General features: G+C 42.9%; 2 protein-coding genes across 8 annotated transcripts in view; both read left to right on the top strand.

Annotated features, from left to right (window-relative positions):
- PECAM1 (platelet and endothelial cell adhesion molecule 1) overlaps positions 1-10,578 on the top strand; it is a 28,712-nt gene extending 18,134 nt beyond the window's left edge. For 3 of the 4 annotated variants that reach the window (XR_014855529.1, XM_085077272.1, XM_085077274.1), the window contains 2 exons: positions 4,762-4,784; positions 9,022-10,578. Coding sequence is in view for 3 of the 4 variants with exons in the window: in XM_085077272.1 (XP_084933398.1) it covers positions 4,762-4,784; positions 9,022-9,051 (53 nt within the window). In the remaining variant the exon portion in view is untranslated. The remainder of the gene's footprint in view (positions 1-4,761; positions 4,785-9,021) is intronic. The other variant, XM_085077275.1, reaches the window with a different exon arrangement.
- Positions 10,579-21,253: 10,675 nt separating this feature from the next.
- The window catches only part of TEX2 (testis expressed 2), a 42,027-nt gene continuing 35,898 nt past the window's right edge, over positions 21,254-27,382 (top strand). Inside the window, exon 1 of one of the 4 annotated variants that reach the window (XM_085077256.1) lies at positions 21,254-21,524. The gene's annotated coding sequence lies outside the window, so the exon portion shown is untranslated. Of the gene's footprint in view, positions 21,599-24,941; positions 25,052-27,382 lie in introns of those variants that run through there. The other 3 variants (XM_085077259.1, XM_085077257.1, XM_085077260.1) reach the window with 3 other exon arrangements.

The following is a 27,382-nucleotide window of genomic DNA, read 5'->3' as shown; positions in this document are numbered from 1 at the left end:
GAATCCTTGGTGCTGTGCCTGTGTGTTGTACTCATTTTTCACAGCCTTGCAGTGAAAATCAATGTCTTTCACACCAAAGAGCATGGCCGGGCACTTAATATGCAGGATCACCATGAGAAAAAACAGAGTTTATTTTAGGGCTGAACCCCAAAGCCACAAATGTTCTGAAATGTTCTCCAGTGAGTGTGAACTGGACCGATAAAAAGCTGCTGCATAACCCTCATCTGCTGTGCCCAGGTGTGAGGGTGACTATCACACCTTTCACCAGCCCTGGTTTTGGCACAACTGAATGTGTTTTTCACTAGGAGGATGTAAACTCCAGGTTGGTACTGCAGAGCTGAAATTTGAAGAGCACTTAAAAGGCTGTAATGCCATAAATAGAGAACTGCAATAAAATGGAATATGATTGAAAGACTCAGCTGAATTAGCCAGAGGATCTGCAAACACGCCTTAATCTTGCAGTCCACCTGCTCTTCTGTGCATAACATTCTAGTTTCAGTTATTCTTGGAAACATAGTACCAGTTTATTGTTTCAATCACGTCTGTTTTTCCTGACTGATACACAGGAAAAGTGTTTCAATTAGATAAGCAGTGCATCATCCAGCAATGCAGTGCTACCTTACAGTTAATGTAACTGCCTTTGATTTTTGATAGGCTGGCTGATTGTGAGGTGGCAAAGCGTAAATGCAGTGAAGGATCCCTAGGAAATACTCTATGTACTTTAATATATATTAATGTAAGTGTATTAAATGCCAATTTTGAAAGATGTTGAACATTACTAGTGGGTGCAGAAGTTGATTTACCATTCTATTCTTTGAGATTTTTGAGCAAAAGCCCATGAGTACAACCTACTTCAGGAAGACAGTGATTCAGACAAACGTGTCCTTGGGGAAATAACATGAGTTTGGGAATTGGTGTCAGCTACACAGTTTGACAGATTTAACCCCTAAGACCTATGTAACATTTTATTATTAATAATAATTTTAATATAAAATAAAATAAAATAAACATTTTATTTGTTTGTAGGTAGGTAGCTATTGTGGTTTAATTAGAATTAAGTGCTTCATAAGCAATTTTGTCTTATGAAGGGGTTTTCTGTGCATTCCAGAAATTGTGTGCACCAGAGAGGAAGCTGAATAACTGTCAGTAGTTGTTATGTCTGATGCAATTTTTTGTAACTGAGCTAAAGTATTTTTCCTCTTCTTTTTCTGACAACTCTCACTGCTGTCCCCAGTAAGGCAGATGCCATAGCAGTAACCAACTTTGGTATTTTGAGTTCTATACCTATTGCTTGTCCCTATCCAAAATCTTAGATCCATAGTGCAGAAAATGCTCTGAACTTTCCCAAACCCCAGGCCTTTGGCAGTGTGCTGAGCATCTGTCATTAGTCCTTTTCTTTTTGTTTTCATGGTGCTGGCTATGTTATCTCCTGTTGCTATCATTTGAGTGCCTCCACCACACTGTGGATAAGACTCACCATCCTACCTGCTGTGCTGCTTTCCTCATTCTTAGTGCCAGGACTAAAGAGGTGGTTTTACATTCAAGATGGACAGAAACAAACTATCAAATGCACATTTCAAATCCCAGAAAACCTGCATGTGGTTAACTACAGTTAAGTCATTTACAGTGGGAAAAGCAGGTAATTTGTGAAATTCCAGTCTAGTCAAGTGTATTTTGATTGAAAGTCAAATAATGTCAGTCTCTGGTTGGATGCTGGATTTCCTCTGCTGTAACCGAGGGCTTAAGGAGGATGCTGATCACTTTGTCTCTGCAAGCAACTCCGAGATAAGAAGTTAATGAAAGGTTAGTTTAATTCAGAGACGTATTTAGTGTTCAGGATGTTCACCTGCATATTGTTTTAAAGCCTTTTCTAGAGCAATGGGCTGTTACTTCAATATTTTATATAAAATACTAAAAACTTCAAACTTCAACTTTAAATCCAACCTTACATCCAAATGGCAATTTGGGGAATGATCACAGTTAGTGCCAGTCAGGTTAGTAACACCTCGTCTAAAAGTCTTTCAGGCTTACCAGGATGAAGTACTTCCCTTAAAATCCTGCTTTCTCTGGTTGCACTGTGAAAAGGCCAAAGCATATTGTGAATCAGGAATATCCAGCCCTGTCCCAGAGTGCTGCTTTATGTACAAAAAAAATGGAGACAGTCCAAAGCTTAAGCAAAACAGGCAACCGTCTAAATCACCAGACTGCCAAGAATGATACAGTGGCTGTGGCCCTGCTGCCTCCCTTGCCTGTGCTGGAGTCCAGCAGTCCAGGCTGGCAGCTCTTCCTGAGGGAGGGTCAGGATGTGTCATGCATGAGTTCAGCTGTGTGGGTGGAGGCTCTTTCAGGCATGATTTATTTCCATCACACCTTTCATCTTCCCAGGAGGCAGAAGGGGCAGGAGGCCCAAGCACCTCCATGCTGGTTCTTTATCTCAGCTCCAGCCCTTCCCTCAATATTCATCCTGGTTCTTGGGGTAGCACAGTTCTGTTCATGTTGCTGAGAAGAACTATAACCAACTCCAGCTCACAGATTTTCTTACATTTTTCCAGGACACTTCCTGTGGAAGATGATGTTATTGGTACATTCTTGCTCCTTCAACAGACTCTGTCTTTGCTGTCTGTCAGGCCCAATGCTCACAGAAGCCAGTGATAGGATTTGCACTGATCTCATGTGCACTGGACTGAGCCCATCGTGGCTTATTGCAAGATAGCAATTCCCAATTTCTTATTAGGAAAGTGAAAATCCAGCAAACAAAATGGAGAGCCAGCTTTTATGCTGCTAAGTCTGGAAAAATTAATTGGTCACTTGGAAGTGATTGCAGCAGTGAGACAGGAAATTCTAAGAGTCCTACAGCAACCAACAATGTACTATGGAAAAATAAATATATCCCAGTGGAAAGAGGCATGAGAAATCCCCATTGCATTCAGAGGTTTGGAACAAACCTATTTGAAATCAGCTCTAGCAATCAGGAAATCTGCTCAAATACTTTCCTGCTACTGAGCCTCAGGCTTAACACCTACATCTTGGCCAGAACTTCCCACTGAATCTTTTTCCAGCATAGAAAAAACTCGCAGGCTCTGGGGATTCATGGTGCTATTCAGAACTCGGGTATTATGAGCATGTGATAGTTGCAGGTAGTCCAAAACCATGCAAATGACTTGTCCCCTCTCCAGTATAAAAACTCTTTGGAGCTTTAGGCTTCTAGACAAATTCTAGACTAAAGCTTGGATCTGTGAGACGTTGATCCCAGAGCCAAGTGCTTACAATAGCTTCAGCCAGAAATCAGGCAAAGCCAGATGGTTTCAGTAAGGCACAAATATGCAGGGAGCTTCTGACCTTGCTTGAACCTCCAGTGCAAAGCTGGATTACATGCATACCCCCTGTCAAAGCTGTTCCCAAGCTGCCTGCCAAGATTCCCTGATGGAAGCTACTGCTCCAGTGAAGGGCTTGGCAGGACGCTGTGTGTCTGCAGTTCAGCACCTTCAGTTCATACCCTGACATTTTAGCTTTCCCCAGGGCTGGAGGTGTTTTGGAGGTGGATTGACAATTGCAGCTGTTTAGGAACATATTCTCCTCTCCATAACCTCTAGCAACAAGAAATGATAGAGCTGGTGGGAGTGACAGTGTCTTAAGTTCCTGCTATATGTACTCCTTTGTAAAAATGTGTTCATTGAATTTAAAGTCCCATCAACTATAGAAGCAATAGGAAGAGTTTAGATCCATCAGAAATCAAAAAAACCACCTACATTTTTTAGACTTGGGAATATTTTAGAAATCACCAATATCAGACCTTCAGCTCTGACTCCTTCCACAAAACATGGAGCTTGTTTTTTGCCTTGCTACAGAAGCTTGACCAATTTTTCTGTGTGTCTAGAATCCAGCATTTTTCATTTCCCTGTTTTTGGCAGCAAGGGAAAGCCAGGTGCTATGACAACTCTCTCTATTCTACAGTAAAATCAGTAAAAAAGTAAAATCACCTCTGGTTTTTTTTTTTAACAAAACTGAAATAAAAAGATTGTGAAAAGATTGATGTAGCAAAGAATCAGCAAAAACACTGTATCATTGTGCCTTTATTAGTGGCTACTTGCTGAGTGGTACCTGGTAGAAATCACGGAGCCTTGCAGCAGCAGGAATGACACAGAGTGTGACATTTTCGTGGCAGAGCTGTGACGCTGAGCTAGAAAGCCCCCCTGTTCTGGATCTGGGTGACAGGTAATGAGGAGGCAGGATAGCTGTCACTGTGACCACAGAGCTTTGGATAGCCAACATCCCGTTGTTTAAAGTCTGGAATTTACACAAAATTTCTCATTTCCTCCTTCCTGTGAGAACAATACATTGTGACAGAGACTAAGTGACAGCTTGCTAATACCTCACTTCACAAACCTCATGTATGGTTTTGTCCACTTAAAGCCAAGCTTTGATGTAGCACTGGGTCAGCAGTGGTTTTGTTCACTTCTGTTGGCTTTCAGGACACGAAAAAGCTTTTGTAACTTCTTATTTCATTTCTTTATGTCTAAACATGTGTGGCTCAATCTTGCCAAGCACTGAGATCAATTTTATACTGAAATTAAGTTCATGCACTGGTGTAAGGTGCTGTAGTTGCCTTAAAGCCCAGAGTCTGAACCTTAGATGTGTGTAGGAATTTTACGTCATTGCAAAGTGAACAAAAAGGTTGAAGTACCTAAACCTGTATTTTCTGGAACGTAAAACTGGTCAATGTACCATTTCATAATTTATACATTGTATTTTATTTTGCAGATTCTATGGGAAGCAGGCATTCTGTAAGTATACATTTTAAGCAAGCAGTTAAATACAGTGACATTGGTGGAGATTATTGTGTATCTGGTGAGATGGTGTTCAAGTGTTTCCTTCTGGGTGTGTTTTCATCCACTGCTAGAGCAGGTGGGATGAGTCCAAGGGCTGGCAGTAAACTGAGACTTGTAAGAAGTTTTGAAGGCAAACAGTTTTTATTAAAGAGTACAAAGCTGGGTCATAGCTACATTGTTCTAACCAAGAAGTGAGAATAGTACCATCCATATATGGAGGATCTCAGCTACAGAATGGGGAGTTTTGTGAAGGTTCTGTAGGTGGTGAACAGCTTCATAGTGCTAAGAAGCCAGTGACAAAATATGGAGGTTTTTTAACTAGAAGGAATGTGTTGAATGAGCTGTTACTCTGCTCTCAGGAGATCTGAGAGGCAGGGAACTCACATTTCAGGAGTACTTTTATGAATGTTAGATATGCTATCAAATCCAATTCAGACTAAGCAGACGGTTGGTTTTTCTGCCTTCCACTTTGTGACTTTAGAACTTGCACTTAAAAAGAATAAAGGACTCATAAATAAGAATCACAATAGCAGAGTCTGTGTCAGCTTATGGCATCCATTTGAGTTTTGAAAGGCTCCATCAGCACTCCCATCCCCATGGGATACACAGGCAGCCCATTGTATTATTTACAGACACTGGCAGTGCACTGAAGGTCACAGATTGTGTTACAATAAACAGACTCATATTAACACAGGCCAGAAGGGTTTATAGTGTCATTGTCTTTCTTAGTTTAAAGGTTTGTTTTTAATCTTTGCTCTCAATTTTCTAAAAATATGTTGAGCTGAACCCTCCCCTGGGTTATACTAGGCATTCCTTGGAGAGTCATGCAGAAGAAAGTTTGTCCCTGTCCAACATAAAATAAAAATTGGTCAAGGGTGGCTGTGACAGACATGAGATGTAAACTCAGGGAGAGGGTTTTGTCTTCTTTTTTCCACAGCCTACATAATTTATAATGGACCTGTATAATATAAACCATGAAGATGGTTTTAGTTTTTTTCGTGTGGCAAAAAGTGAGTAAAATATCTCTCCACTGAAGGATAATAAAAAGTCAGTGAAAATACACTGACCACCATGTGTGAATCACTTTCATAATTAATTGGGCTATTAAAGCTTGCTATACCAGACAATCTGTGAAGTAATGTCAGAGTCAAGGAAGAAAAGTGTCAACTGAGGGCAGTGTTTTCTTTGTGTTTCTTTTATTACTCTCCTGTTAACAGTAGAAGGGTAATAAAACTAGTTATTCTGTAAAACTAATCCCAGTTTCAGAAACACCCCAGAGAAAAGTCAGTTTTATAATACTTCCACATCTCGCTTGAGTTTTTCTAGAGGTTGCCTTATTCAGTTCACATCTGAGACATTGTCACCTCCTTAGATATACTGTCCATGTATTAACATAGTAACTATTCCTTTATTTATTAGTGCTTTAAAGTACAGAGCAAAAGAACAGAGCCTTCCTTGTCTTCTGCTTCTTAAATTCCCACTTCTGTTACCAATAAATCCTGGGACAAAAAGCAGCACCATCCGTCTTTTGAACTCTCCAAATAAGTGACCTAAAATTGGACTGGACAGGTGAATTTCTTAATAGATTTCCCATCCCCTCTATTTGCCTCTCAACACTTTTCAGGCTACACAGATGAGTACAGAAGAGGCAGGGGGCTACTAAGGTGCTTTTTATCATTATTTTCTTGCAACTGGGTTTTTTTTTCAGTAGCTCATTTTCACACATGCTTAACTGTGATGTATCTCAGAGGTTTGGTTCAAATGAAGAGTTGGTGATCCTACTTGTGAAAAGGAAAATACTCCTTATAAAGTGATCAAGTGGCTTAAACTTCCTCCCCAGCTGTTGTGCTTCTTGATAGCCAAATTAAATGTTTGGCTCAGAGGTGAAGTAGCTTTTGATCTGCTGCTCCCTTACTTAGTGAGTGTAAGGGGGCCTTAGGAGGCTGGCTGCTCAGCTGGCATCTGAATCACATGCAATGCCACATGGATCACTTAGCTGGAGTGGCCTGTCAAAAAACGTGTAGAATTCGACTCTGTTTAGGAAGTAATAGATGTTCCAGAAGTGTGAGACAAAGAACAACACAGCAGAGAGGAGTGTTTTGCTAAGAACTCTGTTTTCAGCGAGGATATGCAGCCTTTTTATTTCAGTAATGCTGGTGGAGACTCATCAGATCCTGATGTTCTTTTATGTCCCTAAATTCAGATAACCTGGGTTCTAGTGCTCAGATAAAATCTGTTTACACTCAGTACTGCATTGCTTTTCCAGAAGTCACAGGCAGAATAGAAAACTGCACTGTAGAGAAGAAAGATGTAGTAAATAATTTTAATGGTTGCTAGTCCTGTTTTGGTGCATTTGCCCCTGCATAGTTTCTGTCAGAATAAATACAATACAGCAGGGAAATTTAGGAACTTTGCTTCTTCTTCACTGAGAGACCATCACAAAACTGAGTTCATGCTTTTAGTAAACACTGTACTGACAGAGATGCGTTGAAAGTGTGTGTATTATGTCAAGAAGGGTGGTACATTAGAAAAATAATCAGTCAAAGTTTGAATTACTTGAACTATATACAGGCCCAACTGCAGTACAGGTTGTGGCTGATTTGCAGTCCAGAGTATCTTGAACCTGAATGTCTTGGATGCTTAAGTAATTTAGAAACGAACTTAAAATTTTATGTCAGGGGTTGCTTCCCTCCATCCCCTCTGTTTCAGAAATTTGTATCTTAAATGCCATCCATAGGAAGTATTTGCAAAAGAAATGAATTACTTAGAGAGGAACTGGGAGGAGGTTTCCTTCCTGAAATCAGAGCTGGCAATCTTTCTAAGTTATTTAATGGTCCCAGTTTCTGAAAACATATTGAAGGAAATATCTTGACAATGAGATAGCCACTTCGCCAAACACTAATTGGTATTGTGTCAAATTTACCTCAGCAGTACATTCTGACTTCATATCTCCTCCTCTTCTGCTACCTCTTAGATGTGAGTGTGTTTGTTTAGTTCTGTCCTATGGGTACAGGAGGACTGGCAGTGCATGAGGACATTGTGTACTTTTAGCTGCCTATTTGTCCAACTTCAGCATGTGCCCTCTGAGACAGAAACCTGTATAATTTACATCTCTTTGGAGAAATTTCAAGGTGTTATTCAGCTACTTTCTCATCTAACTCAAGTGATCCCAAAAGTATTTTCTCAGTGGTAAAGGGATTCACATTGCCAGCTCCGAAGGGGGACCTGGCACGTGTTTACCTGTGCACAGTAACATGGCACAGTAGTTTCAGGCAGGAAAGGAAGATGAAGGATGTGTCCATTTAAAATTGAGGGGGGATTTCAGGCACTCAGGATATGAAAACCAAGGTGTTACTTTGAAACAAACACTGAATTATAAACCAGGAATTCCTCTGACTCATGGGGCAAATCCTTTGGGGTAAGTCCACAAAAGGAATTAGGCGCCTCGATCCTGACAGACTAAACTGTTAGGTTAGAGGCCACCATGTATTCTGAGCAAAAATTTGTTGGAGGGAGACTTGCTTTGGCAACCGATGTCAGGAAAGACTTGACAGTTGTGAATACCCAGTGGACAGAATTATTTCTGTCATTTAATGTAAAAACAATGTTGTTTGGGGTCTCTCTCTGCCCATTCCCATTGGCTGGTATAGAGGACTGCTCCATCTGCATGCTCCCTTCTGTGCTTCCCAGCTGCAGGATTCTGTCCCTGGTGTGTGCTGGAGATTACCTCTGGCACAGCTCTTGTAGGAACACAGTGTCCAAAAGTCAGATGCTGTATTGCTCCCTGTGAGATGGCAGCCTTTAGGGAAAGCTTTTCATTCTCCTGAGACTGAAGCTGGGGTCTGACTGTGGCAGCTGAGCATCTAGTAAATAAGGGATCTGACCTCCAGATATGTTAGGTTCCTTTAGTTCCAGCAGTTCCCTCCAAAATCCAACTTTTATCATAAAGCACCCACTTGCAGATGTTGGTGATTAAGAGTTTTGTGGTCTAGCTTGTAATTGTTACCCTAAATCTCCCACTGTCTTATTTATTTTTCTATCTGATGAAGATAATACTAACATCTCCCCAGAGAACTGTGAGTATTTATTAACTTGTTGTGGAGGCTTCTAAGGAATACGTTACAGGACAGAGGCTAGGGGCACAGTTATACTCATACCTTGTTTTTTTCCTTTTTGCTCTTTTTACCAACAGAGAATATATGGGCATCCTGATGCTACCTAGAACAGTCACCTCAAAGATCAACTGGGAAAAGAAAACAAGCCAAGATGGAAGATGTTGCAAATGTTTCAAAGGCTTTGCAGCACTAATTTATGAGTCTGCCAGACTCTTCTTTTCAAAGTTTATTTCCTTAGGAGGAACAATAGAGATGTTCCTAAAGCATTTAATGGAAAAAATTACGAATAAAATTCTCAGAGGAAAGTGGCTCTAGAAACCACTGACCCAGGTTCTCATCTGTAGTTTCTCCTGCTAATGCAATTTTGCCTTTTTTGCCTCCAATTCATCATGCTCCAAGGAAACAAAGGGGGAGCTACAACTGAGGAGGTACCTTTCTACAATGCAGCAACTATGGTGATACCAGTAGGACATAGAAATATTTAAGCTTGCTTTAAACTTGCTAAGTTGGTTATCAGTGACACTATTGGGGCAGAACAGAGCTCAGCACAGCCTGACCAGCCATGGATGTCCCTTGCCATGATCTTGCAGCCTGAGCTGAGCTCCCTGTGCAGCAGCAGCTGGACTGCTACCAAGCTTGGAGCCAGCTCGGTTCTAATCCACAGGGATGTGACACTCCAGGGAGGGCCTGAGAGAAGAGTGAGCTCTGGGCTCCTTAAAACTTGACTAACTGCTCAGAGATTCAAACTTTACCAAGAACTTCTATCAGCAGAGGCACAAATAGTCTTTATTCTTTGCTAAATTACTTTTCCCTTAAAAGTTCTGATGCTTGTTGGTAAATTTGATGTGATGCTTCTCCAAGAAATGATTGTCCATCGCTGCTGTTTTGGATGATTCTATGATAAGTCTTCCTTGATTGGATATACTACACCCAAATCAGTGAGTTTATACCTGAAAACACTGTTATGTACAATCCTTACTCCTTTGATTTTAGGAGAGATCTGAAGTTGTACTTGTGCCCAGTTTGTCCAGTATGGAGCTCCATACCTATCCTTTTTCTCTATAGTATGATAAACCACTAACATGGATCCAGTTTGGACAGACACATATTTAATTCTTCAGCCCATGTTTCTCTGGGCTGCATTAGTTTAAAAAAAGAACACAAAGCAAAAGAGAAAAAATACCGTCCTCAACCCCTGAACCAGCTGGCCTTTGACATTGCAATTGCTCTCCTTTTCTTACTGCAGATTAAATTACTTCAACATCTAGGCCACAGGTAAGAAGTTTCTCATTTTAATTAGAAAATAGTGAAAAAGAGGCCATGGATTTGTATATACATATATAATTACTCCTTTAAGCATTGCATCAAAGGTGCAAAACCAGCAAGAAACACAAAAGGGGTTTATATCCTCCATTCCAAATGTTTGAATTTTTAAGCTCCAGTTACTGATTAATATCTCTAATTTATTTTTCCCTGTGCAAATGTTGTTTGTATCATGAACCTGTCACAACTGACTGACTTCATAGCTCTCTTCTGTTGACAAATGTTCTTTCAGCATCCCATGAGTGTCCATGCAAATGCATTAGTATAAGGAATGTGAAAAGGTATTTTAATAAAGAAAACTCTGAGTTGAACTTTGCACTGGATCTTGCACATTCATATTGCAATGAGTGCCTGTGGAGCTTTTTATTCATGATTAGCCACAGATCCACCGTATGATTTGGCATTTGGAAGATGCCCTCTCTGCAACAGATTCCAGGCACTCAGATCTGGAGTCATGAACCCATTAAACAGCAGGTAAATGCACTACATTGCTGTAAGAACTGAGTGGGGGAGTGCTTGCATTCACATAAGTCTTTTACTAAATTACAAAGTTAAAAGTTTCTCCACAAACCCTTCACAGCCTTTGGCAAAGCTTGGGAAAACATTGGGGTTTGGGAAGCTTCACAATATCATCTGGGCATGATGGAGCAGCAGTGGGACAGTTCGTTGCTCACTTTCAGCTTGTTGCTTGTCTAGAATAATCCAAAATTATTTTGGATTTAGTCTAATACAAGTTGTTTGCTCTACTGAAACATGTGAAGTGTCTGTTTCTCAGAGTGCTGCGCACTGCTCTGAGCCCTTCTCTTTTCTCTTGCAGATAACAGAAGTATTTCAGATTATGGGACAACAGATCAGGAGATGTCACCAGTGAAGACAAGGTAAATGGGCCCATGAATAAACAGTTACACACAGAGTCCTGATATGAGCACGTGCCAAACAAGCCTCATTATCCCACTGGAAATATTTGGGAAATAAGTCTTGAATCTGTTACTGAGCAAATCAAAGCTCAGATTAGAGCTCAAACAGTACATTATTGAAAACAACAACATGCGATTTCTGCATTGTCACCACGTTGAGCTCAGCAAATAGAAAATGAGGTGTGGCGGTAAATATTTACTTTTTGAGCAGAGTCAGGGGATGGCACATGCCCAGGTCTCTTGTGCCATTCCCCCTCCAAGTAGTTCCCTTGCATCCTGCTCCCACTCAGCACGTTCGGGAGGAGCCTTACCCACCCAGCCCTATTTGGGTATATCTTTTGAATATTTTTCCTATTGCAGAGCAGAGGCTTTAGGGGTGACACGCAGAAAAACTCGAATCAAGACTGCTCCTCCGCACGGTTTCTCATTTCCCGCCCGGCCCAGCCGCACGTTCGCTGTGCTAACGCGGGCCCGGGCCCGGGCTGCCCCCTGGCGGCCAGCGGGGGCACTGCAGGGCAGAGCTCGCCCTGTGCCGCTGCGGCACATGGAGCAGCAGCTGAGCCCCAGGGATTCTCGCTCCTGCGGGGCTCGGCCGCCTCTCCCAGCGCTCCGCCGCTCTGACAGAACAGCGTCACAAATGCACTGTAAACCTGCCCACCGTGGCTTCCCCTGTCCCATAGGTTAGTGAACTGTTTGTGAATGCTGGGGCACTGCTTTGAGCAGGTCCTGAGAAACCTCACTGTTTATTTACTTTTCTGAGGTGGTGTTCCACCTGCTGCTTGGTGAGCTTGGTTCAGTTTAAGTTCTTTGTGCTGCAGTTCATCACTGAGCTGTCTTGAGCCCCAGCTTTTGAGGGGCAGGGGAGGGAGATCACAATGTCAGACTGGCTACAGCTTGACAGGGCAAGGAGAGGGATAGGCACAGGGAAGAGAAACCAAGTTTAAGAAAAACAGAGGTATCAAATGGAAAAAAAATCCCCCACCAATTAAACTGGAAATCAAACTGAACACAATAAAGTATCAGTATAGATTTAAAATGCCAGCACATTTTGTTGTTTAGAATTTCAAGGCCTTTCTGAATAGGTGAAAGCTGAATAAACATCTCTTTTGCAGTTATTTGGGAGGTAATAAGCACTCTGATGTCTAAGGAATCACAAAGAGTGGGGCTTATTGCCTTCATGCTTTGAAATGTTCAACTCTACACCACAAGTGCTCCCATTAGAGTTGAGCAGTCATGAGAATGTAGCTTGCATGGGAGGCTTCAGCTAAATGTGAGCATTTATATTTCTATAGGTAATTTATTTTCTCACTAGCCACAAACATGCTGAGTGGGAACACTGAAAAAATTTCACCATTGCAGGGAATAATCACTGTAGTTAAATTTTAAATATAATAGCAAAAGAAATCACAGTTGTCTTGGGGAGGGAGTCACTCCAAAGTGTGACGACAAACAGAGTAACAGAATGAAGTTGAAAGGAAAGATTGAGCACAGAGCAGGAAAGGGCGAGGCAGACACCGCAAAGGCTCTCGGGCTCTGCCCCCGTCAATCTGGATCTGGACCATGAACTCTAATGGTGATTGTTAGAAATGGACCTCACACAGTTCTGAATATATTCCCATGGTTAAGAGGAATTCAGATTCAACAGATATTGTTTGAGGAGAAATTCCACAACTAAACGGTGGAATTAGGGCTGCTGGTCTGTCCCCAGGAGCAGAGGGGACAGAGAACTTGACAAAGATGGGACAAAGATGAGAGTTTTGTCTTAAGTGGGCAGAATCATGGTGTTACTGGAAAGGGTGAACTTGGCATCCCTGCTTGATAGTAGGTGGTGAGAGTGTAATAGGAGAAAAAAATTGTCAAGTCTATTAAGATGTAGTAAGAATGTAAGTCAATTAATGAAAATTACAGTCATGCGGGTTATTAAATTAACATGAGATTGTCAACAGGAAATATAGATTGCTTTTGAGTAATTTTAAATTATTTAAAGCATGATGAAAATCTCATAGTCTTCCATAATGCAATGCTTAGGTTTGATTTTATTACTGTTTGAGCTGTTTTTAATATTTTTGTTTCACTTCATGCAGATTAAAGGAAAAGGAGTTTTAAAGAGCAAGACATTCTTATTTAGGAATGCTGAGAGCTGCAGTAGCTGCTAGGAAGCAAAAGCTCAGGGGTGGCTGGAGCTGAGCTGTGATTCTGCAGTGTGATCCATGGCAGAGCTGGAATCACAGAAAGCCAAGGGTGACTGAAAGCAGTGCTTGCACACAAAGTGATAGATCACATTTTCTAGGCACTTCCTCAGGTCTGCAGCAACAACTCTAAATGGACTTATACCACTCATTGGCACTGCTGAAAAACTCACTCCACCTGTGGGTGCTGAGTCTGAAACAGCCTCCAAATGATCTGTTTGCCCTGGCCAGGAGTCAGGGACCTTCAGGCAGCAGAGAGGGGAAATTTGCAGCCTTCTGAAGAGAGATTCACATTCCTCCCAGGGAACTTGGGGACCAGTTGATCTCTGCAGAAGGATGGTATGTTCAGCATGACTGAAGGCATTAGCTGGCTCAGCCCTGGAGCCTCAGAACATTGTGTACACTGAGGAAATCCAGCTTAGCCATGGCTGGAGGGAGGCAAGGGCTGGTCTGTTAGAAACAACCTGACACACACCTGTGCTTTGTCAAACAAGAAACACTGAAAGGGGTGTCTTTAACTATAACTTACTTTTTTTTTTTTCCCTTGAAGATGATCTCTTCCCAGTGAGTTTTTTCCTTTCTGACTGTTCTAGAATGAATCCCACAGCCCTATGTGTCTATCTGTATTCCCGATGGGACTGTGGAAAGTGAACCTGACTAATGTCCTCTGCAAGGAGAAAATTATAATTGATGCTTTTTCATTACAAGTCTCCTGCATTATGGTCTAGTTTTTCAGCTTATAATCATTAACAGTATAATACAGACTTAAGTAAATTGTTGCCTTTTCCTCTTTTGTAGCATATGTAGGTCAGATTTTCATGTGTAAGAGTTATTATTCTCTCTGACACACTAATGAGTGCACTGACTACTGACAAAGGTCACATGTGTATTTCCTTCATGGTATGCAAACATGGAGAGGGCTGTGCGCTTTTGATGGCTGTATCTTCTAGAGTCATTTCCACACATCCAAAATCACTTTGTAGCTGCTTTACACCTGCTTTGTGCTTCTGTCAGCGAAAGATGAGGCTGAGGGCAGAGGAGTGTCAGCATCATCATGTCCCCAGCACATCCCCTTCATGCATCCTTAGCTTTTCAAGCTCTGTGCACTTGCAGTCAAAGGGATGAAGTTGCAGCCTTTCCACGAGGAAATGAATGGAGCTTTTATGTCCCATCTTTGACCAAAGCACTTAGATGGTTTTAGGCCCAGCAGATTGTTTCTAATAGCAGGGAAAATTGATCACTCAGGTACTTTGATGCAGCCCTTTTACTTACAAAGAAAGTACAAAATTCTGTTTCCTCTAAAATCAGAGGAATCAGACAAATATTCTCTTTCTCTACATGCAATTTCAATCCTTTTAGCCAGCACTTATCCAGAAGCACTTTTTTATTCTCAAGGTTGTTCTTGTAGGGTTTGTATGGTTCTGCCTGGTTTGGAGAGAAGGTGCTCCCATAGGAGCTGGGAGCTCCCTGTCACTCCAAGCACTGCCCTGCTCCCTGCATCTTCCAAGCCAACATCTTCATCTGGCAGAAGCCTTGAATGCACCAGCTTCTCCTCCAGATTTGCCCTTTTGCCTCCTTTCTTAAGCTGGCTGTTCCTCTTTCAGCTGCCTGCTTGTGTGTGAGAGCTTTGTTGTTTTTTATACAAAAGAATATGCAGTGAAAGGCAACATTAAACCTGTTTGGGTCTCATAAGCTTTTGCCTGAACTCTGTGTCTGGGTGGAATCAGAGTTACACATTCAGCATGTGGCATTGTGCTGATGAAGAGTAAGACCTTTGCACTGACCTTATTGTCAAAGGCAAGGAGCAAGAATAAGTGATGGAACTGGGGCAAGATGAGCTTCTCACTCCCCACTAGAGAGAAATACCCTGCTGACCAATAAGCAGGATGCATTGCTAATACCCATTTTAATTTCTCTGCATTCCTTGCCCTATTTATCGTATTTAACCTTGGATTTATTTGTAGAGAATTGCTCACAGAGTCTTGTTTAACAGAGGAAGAAACAGGAATAAAGCCTGAACATGGTGTGTTTTCTTGCAATATTGCCCTGGACAGTTTCCAGTCTGTTAATGGATGAACACTGACATCTAAACCATCCCCAGGGGAGGTTCAAGACCCATCTGACTTCAGTAAGAGGTTCCTAAATAGCTGTAACAAGCCCATACTTCAAAAGAAATAAATTCTGCCATTTTTAAACCATGCAGATTTTTGGAAGGCTTTGAATATCAAAATTAATTCTCTGTCTAAATGCAGTGGAAGGCAGCACTGACTGGCAACTCTCACTCAAATCTAGAAGATTTGAATATTGTCTGGAATCTGGATTTGATGTTCTAAAAGCTTAGACTGTGTTTAGTTTACTTTTTATTCCAGAGCAGACTCTGCATGTACATATCAGGTTCCTCAGTATATCTCATTGGATTTATGTGGGTAACATACTACGTTATCCATCAGCACTTGAAATTTTGACTCAGGAATTCTTGCTGGATAGATTGCTGAGCAATATTTAATTGAAAGATTCAATGGCACTCTGAGAAAACCCCCAAGGTCACATGGAGCCAGATGCTGCCCTGCTCAGTTGCTGTTTGCAGTAGGTGGCAATAGGGGATGGCTGTGGGAGCTGGACAGAAGGGTCAGGGCAGCTGGGCAGGTTTGGAGACTGGATTATGCATCAGGTAGTGAAAATTACACAGGGAAGGTGAGCAGAATATTCTCAGTGTCTCACATTAGACACTTACCTGGCATGTCTCAGCTAAGAGGCTTCTCTGCTCTTCAGTACTGCCACTGAGTTCATGTAAATAAAGGTTCTAGCAACGTTCAGGTTTGAAATTACACTGTCTAGAACTACACAACAGCCTAAATTATATCAACCTTATGAAAACAATGCATACTGTTTACACCTTTAGAACATGGAAATGACACTGGCTATTTATGCCCGTTCCCCATCTCAGCTGGAGAAACCAAAGTCAGTGTTTTATCCCTCTTTTGTAACTGAGAATTCACTTCATGCTGCCATTTCTGATTCTATTTCAGCAGGTATACATTCAGCTCTGGGTCGGATATTAATACTCCCAGAACAAAGACATCTGAGCAAGATGTAGCTATTTTTATGATAGTGATGTTTTGATCTCATGCCAACACAATCGAGGAACAATTCCCATTAAGTCTATTGATGTGAGTCTTTCCTTGAAGGGGACACTCAGGAAACCTGAGCTGAATTACATTTTAAAGTAGATGAGCTAAATTCTATTAAGCCCTATGCAGATATTCATATTCAAAATTAAGTGGCATTAATCTGATTTAGTGTACTTCACTTGGAAAATGAAGAAAGCTAAATCAAATGAAAGCCACTTTGGGTAACAGCACTCATGCAGGACTTGTGTAACTTTCAAGTCACACGTCATTAATTTGGATTAATTTTTCTGACTTTTCCTGTGAAGACAAGGGGCAATAAAATCACCATAGGTGACCTGACCATATGTTCTCCTTCTGCCCCACAAAAAACTTTATGGACCTCCTAACAGTTGGTTTGGACTTGTGGACCTGAAGGTTGCTGTTCATTTCTAGTCTATGGTCAATGCTCTTTTCCTTTACTAACCATTTAAATTAGGCCCATGAGTGTAGAACCATAACATCTGTCCAGGCAGGAGCAGGAGGGTGCTGCTGCCTTAATGTTCCTATGCTTGTGGAAAACTTGCAGTGTATGTGCCTGATTTAAATATGTATCTTCAGCTGTTCTGTAATGTCAGAACTAAATTTACTTGTAGATTTAAAATAGTGAATGATTTGGCATCTGAAAGGTCAGGACACACTATTTATTTTGTGCTTTGCTTTTCCTCATTAACAGAAAATTGTCTGCAGCATCTGACATTATTGTCAAGGCCTTGTGGTGGACCTGCACAGACAAAATGCAGCCTTAGTGCCACTGTATCCCCCCACCTTCCCCCACCTTTGGATTTTGCCACAGCTGCACTCTGGAGTGCTCCAGCGCTCAGCCAGAATATACTAACTCACCAAGGTCTCAGCAGAGGGAGGAGTATTGACTTCTCCACCATGTGCAGATCAGATTTCAGGCTTTTAGAGTTTTGTGCATTTGCCAGGTACACTGAAATAGAGATACCAGCTCATACAACCTTGCTGTGACTTTGGCAGCAGGCACGTGGCGATTCTGGATGGCCCAGGGACTCTCCCCATCCCCAGTGATGGGTGGCATCACTGCAGGTGTGCTCTGGCCATTTCTCCTGTCTGGATTCAGTGTCAGGGAGAGACAAACCCATGTGAGAAACATCCAGAACGTTTTGCAGGCCTGAGAGAAATCAGTGCAAATTCACAGCACTGAAAATGCCCAGAGCCAGGCTGCCTTGCAAAGCACCTTTCCTGGGAACAGCTCTGCCTCTGGGTGTCACCTTGGCAGCACCACCACACCTTGACAGGCTCAGCCTCTGCACACCTTGCTGGCCTTGCTTTAGCCTGTCCTGTGAATCCGCCTGAGCTCCTGGCAGCCACAGGAGGCCATGCTGGAGACAGGTGGAAGTTGGAACCTCCTCTGGCACTGGAAATGTGTCTTCGAGTGCAAGGACTTGATGTAAGCAGTTGCATAGAGCTGTTTCTGCACAGATACTTGGCAGTCTAGAAACCTTAAATAAATTTTTTTAAAAGGAGGGGTGGGGTGGAACAGGAAGATCACAAGAGCAAATGAGGAGTAAATTCCTGCAATTTTTTAAACATTGATTCTTTTGGATATTTGGTTTTACAGCGGGATTTGAGACCTGCCTGCTTTTGTAATTGAGGAGTTATGAATGCTCTGGTCTCGTTGACAAGGTGATGATCAGTCAAAGGTCAGACTCCATAATCTTGGATGTCTTTTCCAACCTTAATGATTCTTTGATTCTGTGATCTATCCTCAGCTCAGCTTTAAAAATGAAGCAGCAATTAGAAAAATCCCAAACTGCAGGATAATGTGCTTTAGCACAGGAAGCAACAAGAGCTTAGAGTTTCTGCAGTTCCCAGGGGGATTTTAGAAAGAGAGAAGCAGAGCTAAAGCCAGGTGTGGGGAGCTGGCTGGAGAGGCTCCCCGGGGAGGGCACGACCCTCCCCAGGTTGTGCCCCTTTGAGCCAACCCAGAGACTGGGATCAGTGTGGGGGAATGATGGGGTGGAGGACAGGATGGGCAATTTGCAACTTGCAATTTGCAATTCAGATCCAAAGACAGCAGTGAAGCGATTGGCAGTGAAAGAACTTGGGGATGCTGAGAACACTATCCTTGGGGTGTTTGACAAGCAGGAGATGGGCACACAAGTGCTGTGGAAGGAATGTGGCATTCAGGAAGCTCATGCTCTCCTCCATACCCACAGTCAGAGCCAGCTGAAGTCCACTGGCAAGCCCCAGCCTTGCCAGTCCTTGCTGTGTTCTGTACACACTGGGTGGGCTGGAGCCTTGTTTGGTTTTTTTCCATACTAAGCTTCTTTCCATTGCATGTAATATTGCACTGGTAACAACCAAACAATCCAACAGTAAAGCTGTTCTCACACACAACAACCTCGTGTTTGCCAAGATTCTCGTGCTCAGGTTCAGCTGCTGCTTCATTCCTCTTAAAGCTTCTCAGCATAAAATTGCAAGTAGGGCTGTCCTGCAGCTCTTGGGTCTTCCACAGGATCTGACAGCAATGAGATTTGTGATAACCATGTGGAACCCCAAAGCTCATGTAATGTTCTTTTCTCACAGAAGCAGAAGCTTTAAACTACTCTGACCTGTGAAATTCTGAAGGGGGCATTACAGAGAAATGAACCGAGCCTCACAGTTCCTCTGGGGGAGAAATATTACCTATTATTTTACAGCCTGCTCAAGCACTTCTTTTAAAGGCATTTAAATGTCTCCCTCACATATTCCAAAATATTAAAGTAATTTTTTTTTCAAAAGCAGCTCCTGACTGTGGATACCTGTTTCTAGAGCCTGCAGGCTGCTGTTTCTCAGAATGGCTGTATATTTATACATGGGATACTGAAATATTCAAAATAAATATGCATTCCTTTATTCTCTTGTCTTTTTTTAGGATAGGTGGAAGATAAATTATCCAACAAAAGGATTTACCCTTACAGTACTGAATGATTCAAAAATTCTGAGATTTTTCCTTTTCCACCTAACTGGGACTTGCCTTTAGAAGAGGACTCACATGAAGCCCAGAGAGTGATATCCTGGTCAGACACAGCCTGTGCCCAGTTTTTCCCAGTGACTGCCTCCAGCCTTTGCTCAGCACATACCATACTATGGAAGAAGCCTCTGCTGAGGACCTAACTTCAGGTGCAAAAATATTTAGCTTGAGGTCAGGAATTTTATTCCATGTGTTGCCTAAGTTACATGCAAAGAGAGGAAGAGAGGGCAGAAAAAGAGACTCTTGTGAGTTGATTATAGTTTTACACAGCCAAAACCAACCTGTCAGCCACAGTTTCAGCCACAGACTCTGTTCCTGCATAGAAAACCTGTTGTTAAGGAAACAACCATTATCTTATCCAGACTTTGGAAATATTAACATCAGCTTTGTATAATGATTCAAAGGTCTGCCTATATACAAGGACAGCCATGAATAGAAACATGTCCTAGATGAATACACTTGTACTTATATTTCAAATAGAATGTTGTCTTTTAAATTAAAAAAATTAACGCTAAATTGGTGTGATGCAGTGATGCTCACAAAATGCAGTCTTTTGTTGGGTTCCTTCAGTTCCTTTAGCTAGGAGCCTTAAGACTGCTGAGTTTAGTGCTTGGACATCCAACAGCTTGAAGGCTCGGACCATCCATTTGGTGAGCTCAGGCCATTCCTCACTGAAGCAGATTTTGGCAGGTCCTGGCTGCTCTCAGTAACTCTGGTTTTCCATTACATGTATTAGAAACAGAATTCAAAGATGCCTGCGATAATTTGCTTCCACAAGACACGGAACTGTCACTGCCATTTAATGAGAAAAGCAGTCTGAGTCTACCTGCACCTACTTTTGACCTAAACTGTAAACCCTACTATGTACCATATCTATAATGCCTCATGCACCAGGACCCCATACCTTGGCAGAGCTACAGCTGCAGATAAAATAGGAAACCGTTTGAAAATTAGTAATTTATACTTAACTCTTTGCATTGGCTAGTTTGGAGTAATTTGAATTCTGCTTACATATCCCACTAAATGTTTGTTAGTAAATAAATTTTGTCCCATCACCTCATAAAGTATCATAAATTTTAATGCTGGTATGAAATAAGTCTTAAAGATCCTGCAGGATTCCTTATGTTTTAATTCAAACTGAAATTGTTAAAGAGAAGATAATTGGCACAGCCAAATTAACCCAAAGGTTGGCTAAAAAAACCTGGGCAGCCAAGGCCAGCATCAGTCTGACCCGGTGTAATGTTCTAATGTCATCATTAACTGCCTTCAGAAGCAACAGCAATTAAGTAAAGGGTAAAAACAGTAGAAAGGCTGTAATTTATTGCATAAGACCATTATTGAGAAAACAACCTTTTGACACAGAGATTTTTTTTTTTCTCTGTGTGCTGCAAATTGGGAAATATGAAGGGTAAATAAAACGACCTATGCCAGGACACGTTTCCCGGGATAAGTGCCTGCCTGGTTGGGGAGCAGACAATTTTTGGCCAATTTTTGTGAAATGTTTAGATACCAACCAACTTTTCTGTGCTGATCGCGCACACGTTTCCTGCCGCAGCCGCTCCCTCAGCGATGGCAGCGGCGAGCCCTGCGCGGAGCCTGTGGCACAAACCCGCACCGAGCGCTCCTGGACCCGGCGGGTTATCGGGGCAACCCGCACGGGGCGGGAGGAGAGCCGGGAGCGGCCGCAGCTCCGCACCCGCCGCGGGCCCGAGCGGCTCCTCGCCCTGGGGGCGTTCCGAGCGCCACCCCACCAGCCGCCGGAACACCGGCTGCGCCCGAGGGACGGACAGGGCCGCTCCCGCTGCCGGAGCGTCCCTCAGTCCCCATCCCTGTCCCACTCCCCGCCCCGCTCCGCCCCGTCCCGCCCCTCGGGCCGGCTCTGCGGCGGCTCGGGCAGGCCCGTCCCCCCGCGGGGCCCGGATTGGCGGCGCCGCCGCCTCCCCGCCGCTGCCGCCGCCCGGAGCGGGCCGGGGGCGCCGGGCAGTGCCATGAGCCGCAGCTGAGGTGAGGGCTTCGGGCGGTGCCGAGAGCCGCGGCTGGGGTGAGGGGTTCGGGAGGTGCCGAGAGCTGCGGCTGAGGTGAGGGGGCCGGGCAGCGCCGTGAGGGGGCCGAGCAGCGCCGTGAGGGGGCCGGGCAGCGCCGTGAGGCGGCCGGGCAGCCCCGCGCCGCCAGAGCCTGCCGGTCCCCGGGGGCTGCGGGCAGGGAGGAAGGCAGCGCTGAGGGCGGCGGTCGGGCCGGGCCGCGGGCAGCTCCCGGGGCCGACAGGGCGGATGGCGGCCGGGGGGAGCCGGGAGCCCGCGGGGAGCGGGGCCGGGCCGGGCCGGTGCGGGGCCGGGGGTATGGAGCCGTTTCCCCTCGGCGCGATGGCGGGAGCGGCGGTGCAGCTGGGCAGGAGCTGCCGGAGTACGAGCGACACCTCAACACCAAGCGGCAGAGGAGGCGGCAGCGGTCGCTCCTGCTGGAACCGGGGGAGAATTTTTCAGTTGGCTTTTACCACCAAAGGCGAGAGGTTTCCTGTCTGCTAAAATTATTTCCTCTCTCTTGCCCGAGCTGTCAGCTCCTCTGCTTCTGTTTTAATTCTGAGTGTCATTTGTGTTATCTCTGTTGCAGTTCGGTGGTTAAACCCATGTACTGTGTCTGTTCAGCGTGTGCTGAAGTTCCTCCTAAATGTTTGTGCTCAACTTCTCGGTGATCTGTATCTGTCAGCTAATGTCTTGAAGAACTCCTGACCGTAATTTTGGGAAATGGAGTACACAGCAGAGGTTAATTTAAACTTTTTTAATGCAACTTAAGTGTTATAACCGCAAGATAAATTACTGTAAGACTTCAGTATGATTATCTTCTAATAACATGCTTTGTCATACTCCTCTTTCAAGATGATATTGTCTGTGTAACTCAGGAAAAATAAGGCATGCTCACAATTTCAAGGATGTTTATTTTTACAAGAATATGTTGTCTTTTTTAATGCTAAAATAACTTCATATTCGTAAATTAAATTTAGGCAGTGTGAGTACCCTGTTTCAATTGTCTTGGAACTGAAAATGTGCTAAATTAGCGGTGAAAGCATTTTACTGTAAGTATAAAAGAGTAAACTAATGTTTTTTTGATGTTAAAATTGACTTCTAAAGACTGACATCATGCTGTTTTATGATGTATGGGAGGTTACTGTTCTGTCTGACTTCAGAGCTGATCCAACAAGGTGTTGTGTTGTGGGTGGCACATTAATTATGCTCCAGGTAGGTGCTGAGGCTTGAGGTAGTTCCTAAAGCAGGGCAGGGTGCTTTCTCTTTTGAGTAAAAGACCAAGAAGTTGATTCTGTGCTCAGAGATGTCTTACGCTGGAGTTTGCTGGGTTATGGTATCCCCAGGGAATTGTACTTGTAAGCTGAGTACTTCTGCAGTGAACAACACTTCTGGTCCGTGCAAAGAACTTATTGAAATGACCTATATTGGTTTTTTTTTCAGAAAAAAAAAATCAATGAATAAAATTCAAAGTTAAAACTTGAAGAAGGACGTGGCCCAAGAAAGAATGTGTATTAACCACATACTTCTGTTTGTGTGAAAGCAACTCTTGGGAGTTCCAGCTTTTAGGAGCAAATGCTTTGTTGTTTCTAACTAAAAAACTTCTAAAACAACTGTTATTCAAAGTAAAGAATGTGGAGCAGGAAGCCTGGACATAATGTGTAATGCCAGTAATTTCTCTGTTGTGGTAGGTGTGTAAACAAAGTAATGGGAGATATGGAAACTTACTTAGCAAATAAAAGGCTAATATAACTGAAATAAATTCAAAATCGCATAGCTAGAGGACTGGGGATGCATTGTTGCATTCAAATAGCTTTTTAGTTGATAGATTTGGGGATTGTGCTCCTCTCCCCTCACCTTCTGTGCAAACTCAGCCAATTCCATGTGATGACATCAGAAAGTTTCTATTGTAGCATGTGTGAAAGGCCAGCAGAGTTACCCTGTGTGAGTGCAGGTGACCAGTCACGGGCATGGCAGTGTGTCGCTGTTGAGCAGCTAGCAGAGTAATGAAAGCACCAGTTCTCAGTGGCAAGAAGGAATAACTTTTATTGTTTTGATTTCATTACATATATAGAGTTTTCAAAAGTCACCCAGATTGGTCAGTCAGAAGCCTTCCCCCAGGCCTGATTGGCCAGGCCTGCACTGTCCAAGTTCTGAGACACTGTTCCAATAACATCCAAACTTTATCTTTATTTATAAAACACAAGAAGAATTCTTGTGGGAAAACCTGTGCTAGCCACAGCAGTGCACATAGGTAGGGACATGTTTCCCTGTCCTGCTCTCAAGGACTGAGCTTCATCCAGTTTCTGCCCATGAGATGAATAAATTGTGGTGCTGAGTGTGCAGACTGTAACTTATACCTGCCTGGGAGCTGAAGAAAAATAAAGGTTTGTTTATTAGGATAAACTCGAGGTTTCAAAAGAAGGAAGGGAAGGGTAAGTAAGTTCTGGTCTTAAACACAGTCTTGGAGCTTGGAAAAGTCCTTCAAATCTCTGGGTTTTTATCCTTTCCTTTGGTAAGCTAGAAATTGTGGTATTAAATGTCCACAGTAGTAATGCTAATTCAGTGTGCTCTAAAACACTTATCCATGAATAAAAACCTCATGTTCTAGAAACCCTTACTGCCCTAAATGAAACAATCAGATGACAATGTATGCTGGAAAATCAGAGCATAATGTAGGCTTAGAGATTCAAAAAGTAAAGATAAGAGTTAATACTGTGAGCTGCCATGAGTGTGTACTTGGTAAGTAGAAGAAGAGATGTACTCAGAGTAGAAACCAACTCTGGAAGTGCACAAGGGTTCCACATGTGCCTGATGAAGGGCATGAAGTAATTTTTAAGTAATGTAAAGTGGACACTTGAAAGGATGTGCTGTTGTTTCAAGGCAGAGGAGGTTAGAACAGTGAAATACTGAGAGAACAATATCATGTCAGGCCTGTTGATTTAAAAAAAAAGTGTACCACTCATTGTAGGGAATTGTGCTAAATGGTTCAGATCCACAAAGTAAACCGTTTCATTTGGGGGTGGTCTTTTGTATTGCAAATGGTTGAATTAATAATATTTTCTGGACAAAAACCCCAATTACTGTACTAAAACATATGTGATCAGCTGTTCTTAACAGCTGAATTGTGAATTATCTCTTCTTGGACAGTTTAGCTTCTTTAAAGTTTCTGTTGACACAGCAAGCCCAGAAGTTTGAAGGCAGAAAGTTAGTAATAATTTATCAAAATCCCATTTCCAGCTTAAGGCAATAAGACCTGAAGGTTGTGCATTGGCTGGGAAGGTTCATCCTCACCCAGCAGCCTCAGCCCCTCTGAGCTTTGGGAGGGCTGAGGTTTGACCACCTGCAGAGTTACTCCTGTTGTCTTTCTCTCCTATTTATTTTAACTCTCTCCTGACAGCAAGGTGTTTTACTCTGCTCTGCAAAGTCCAAATCAATACCTAGTGCAGTTGGGGTTCTAAAAGGGAAGAGGACTGATGGACAGTGAATAACAGAAGATCAGTAGACATGGTAAACAGTGGTGTTTTCCCGTAAAGGCCTGGGCGGGCAGCGGAAATGAATTGTTGTGTGAACCATGCTTTAATATTCATTACCCAGTGTGTCAGTGGCTTATAAAGTGTTGTGCTCTTTGACCCCACTGGTGTTGGATGACAGGAACATTGCTGGAGAAAGTCCCTTAATGCTGTGACTATATTGCATGTCCTGCAGGATTGTTATCCTGGAGCTGTGACAAGATGGCATAGTCAAGCTTAGGGTAGGATCTCTTAAAAGAGTATGAAAACGGATATTCAGGCATTGGAGTGCTCTTTTAAAGGATCTGTGTGAGCCAAAAAATCACTATATTGAGTTTTAGTAGCTGTAGTAGAAGACTGAGAGCTGTAAGACTCTAGATCTTATTTTGGATTTCGTGTGTTTTGTTTAAATTACATTTCATTTGTAAAACAGGACCGCAAAATTCTAAGCAGAAACAAAGGTACTGACTGCTTTGATACTGTGAATTACAAAGCAGATGGCAGAGGACTGAAATGTGGATGTGACCTGTCATGAGCTGCAGTGAAGTTCTAATCTGAAATTAAATAGAGAGCTATAAAAAACACTCTGTTTCACTGGAAGTCTGAGAAAAGACTGAGAAAAGGAAAACCTTTGTTTTTATGAGCCCAGACAGGCTCGAAAAATGAGGGTTCTGTGAGGGGAAGGGAGCTGGTGGTGCTCACACGCCTGTGTTGTGGGAGCTTGGTTAGACATGTCGCCAAACACGTGACATGAAGAGACACTGGAAGTTGTCTGAGCTTGGTGCTCTCTGTCTCCTGCCTTCAAGCTGCAGCCTGTTCTGCTTCTTTGTCTTCCGAAAACCCCTGAGTATCCAGAGCCTGCATATGCAGGGCTCTGCCAGGGATCCATCCCAGACTCCTCTGGCTGAGGCTGGGAGTGATATCCTCACAGGAGCAGAGCATTGCAGAGCATTCCCACAGCCCTGCCCACCATCATTTCCCACTTCTTGTTCCCATCTCCCTGCCCCACAATGGCCAGGGCAAGGTGAAGATTTCTCTCTGGATGCTTTCCAAGCTGGGCATTTCCATTCTGCTTGCTTAATATGTATCCGTCATCCCTGTTGCCCAGAGGGGCTTCACTTTCTTTCCTAGTACTCTTGTGTAATGCTTGGGGTTGATCGCATAAATAAATGCACTTTGGTGGGAAATGAAAGTGATCCGTACAACTCTTGTCTTGTTTGGAGTTGCTGTGAAGTTTGATAAGGCTTATCTTTGTAAGACCTTCTCACTAGTATTTCTTTTTGTCTAATTGCTTTCGTACTTTTTCCTTTTCAACTTGACTTGAAGTATTAAACAAAGGAATTGGGAGAAGTGGAAAGAACTAAGGGGGAGATAATCCTAAATGTCTGTCAGCTCAGAAACGTGCTGCTCATTAAATGCTTTGCCAGGTTTTGAATAAAACTTCTGAGCAAATGCGTGACAGCTTTACAGAAGTATTTTTATAAAAAAGAGAAAAGTGCTACTCTTCTATTTATGTGTTATTTTTAGTGAGTAACAACAGATACGGATGGAGAAAGGACCAGCTGTGCATACAAACTTTGTCCTGTTTTGTAATTCCCTTTATTCCCTTTTATCATTCCCTTTATGACAACAGGTGGAGTTTTCCCAGAAGCCTTAACACTGCTGAGAGGTTTCAGGCAAGCTGAAAGCAGTGCCTGACAGTTTCAGAAAAGTCTGTGTCTGAAAAGATGCATTTAGAGGTGTGTTGTATTTAAGAATGTAAATACTTGGTTGTATGGCTCTCCATTTATTTTGTCATGCACCTCTGAGATGTGGATTGGCAGTTGATTTTGAGTATTGAACAGATTTTATGAATCCTTGCTTTTCTGATGAGTTGGGCCAACCTTCCAGTTTTATATTTATTGGCCAGATATAAAAAATTCTAGCTAGATATTGATCATTCTGTCAAAACTGCACAATTGAAATTATAAACATGAGTAAGTTGTGGCGCTGCCCCATGAGTGTTTTTGCGTTCTTGGAATATATTTTTTAAAATCTGCTTCTTCCATCCAGCTGCCCTAAGGAGTGCATTTGCTAATGAAAATATCATGGGTTGACTGTCTTGCAGACTTCTTTCTAGGCACAAAATGGGTGAGGTGTGAAGAGTGGCTTTTCGAGCCTCTTCCTCCAGTGCCCCCAGCCAAATCGCTGCTAGTTTGTGTGGTCTGTTCAGATCTCAGGCTGCTGAAGAAGGGATTGTCTGTTGGGATCACACTTCTGATCCTTCATGGAGCTGGCAGAACTTTTGGGGGGGGGTGTGGAGGCTGTTCCTCGTTTTCAGAGTGGAGCT

The sequence above is a fragment of the Lichenostomus cassidix genome, chromosome 18 (genome assembly GCF_008360975.1).
Source record: "Lichenostomus cassidix isolate B80296 chromosome 18, HeHo_3.0, whole genome shotgun sequence".
Taxonomy (NCBI): domain Eukaryota; kingdom Metazoa; phylum Chordata; class Aves; order Passeriformes; family Meliphagidae; genus Lichenostomus; species Lichenostomus cassidix.
The sequence above is the reverse complement of the archived record's forward strand: the minus strand, read 5'-3'. Positions and strand labels throughout refer to the sequence as shown.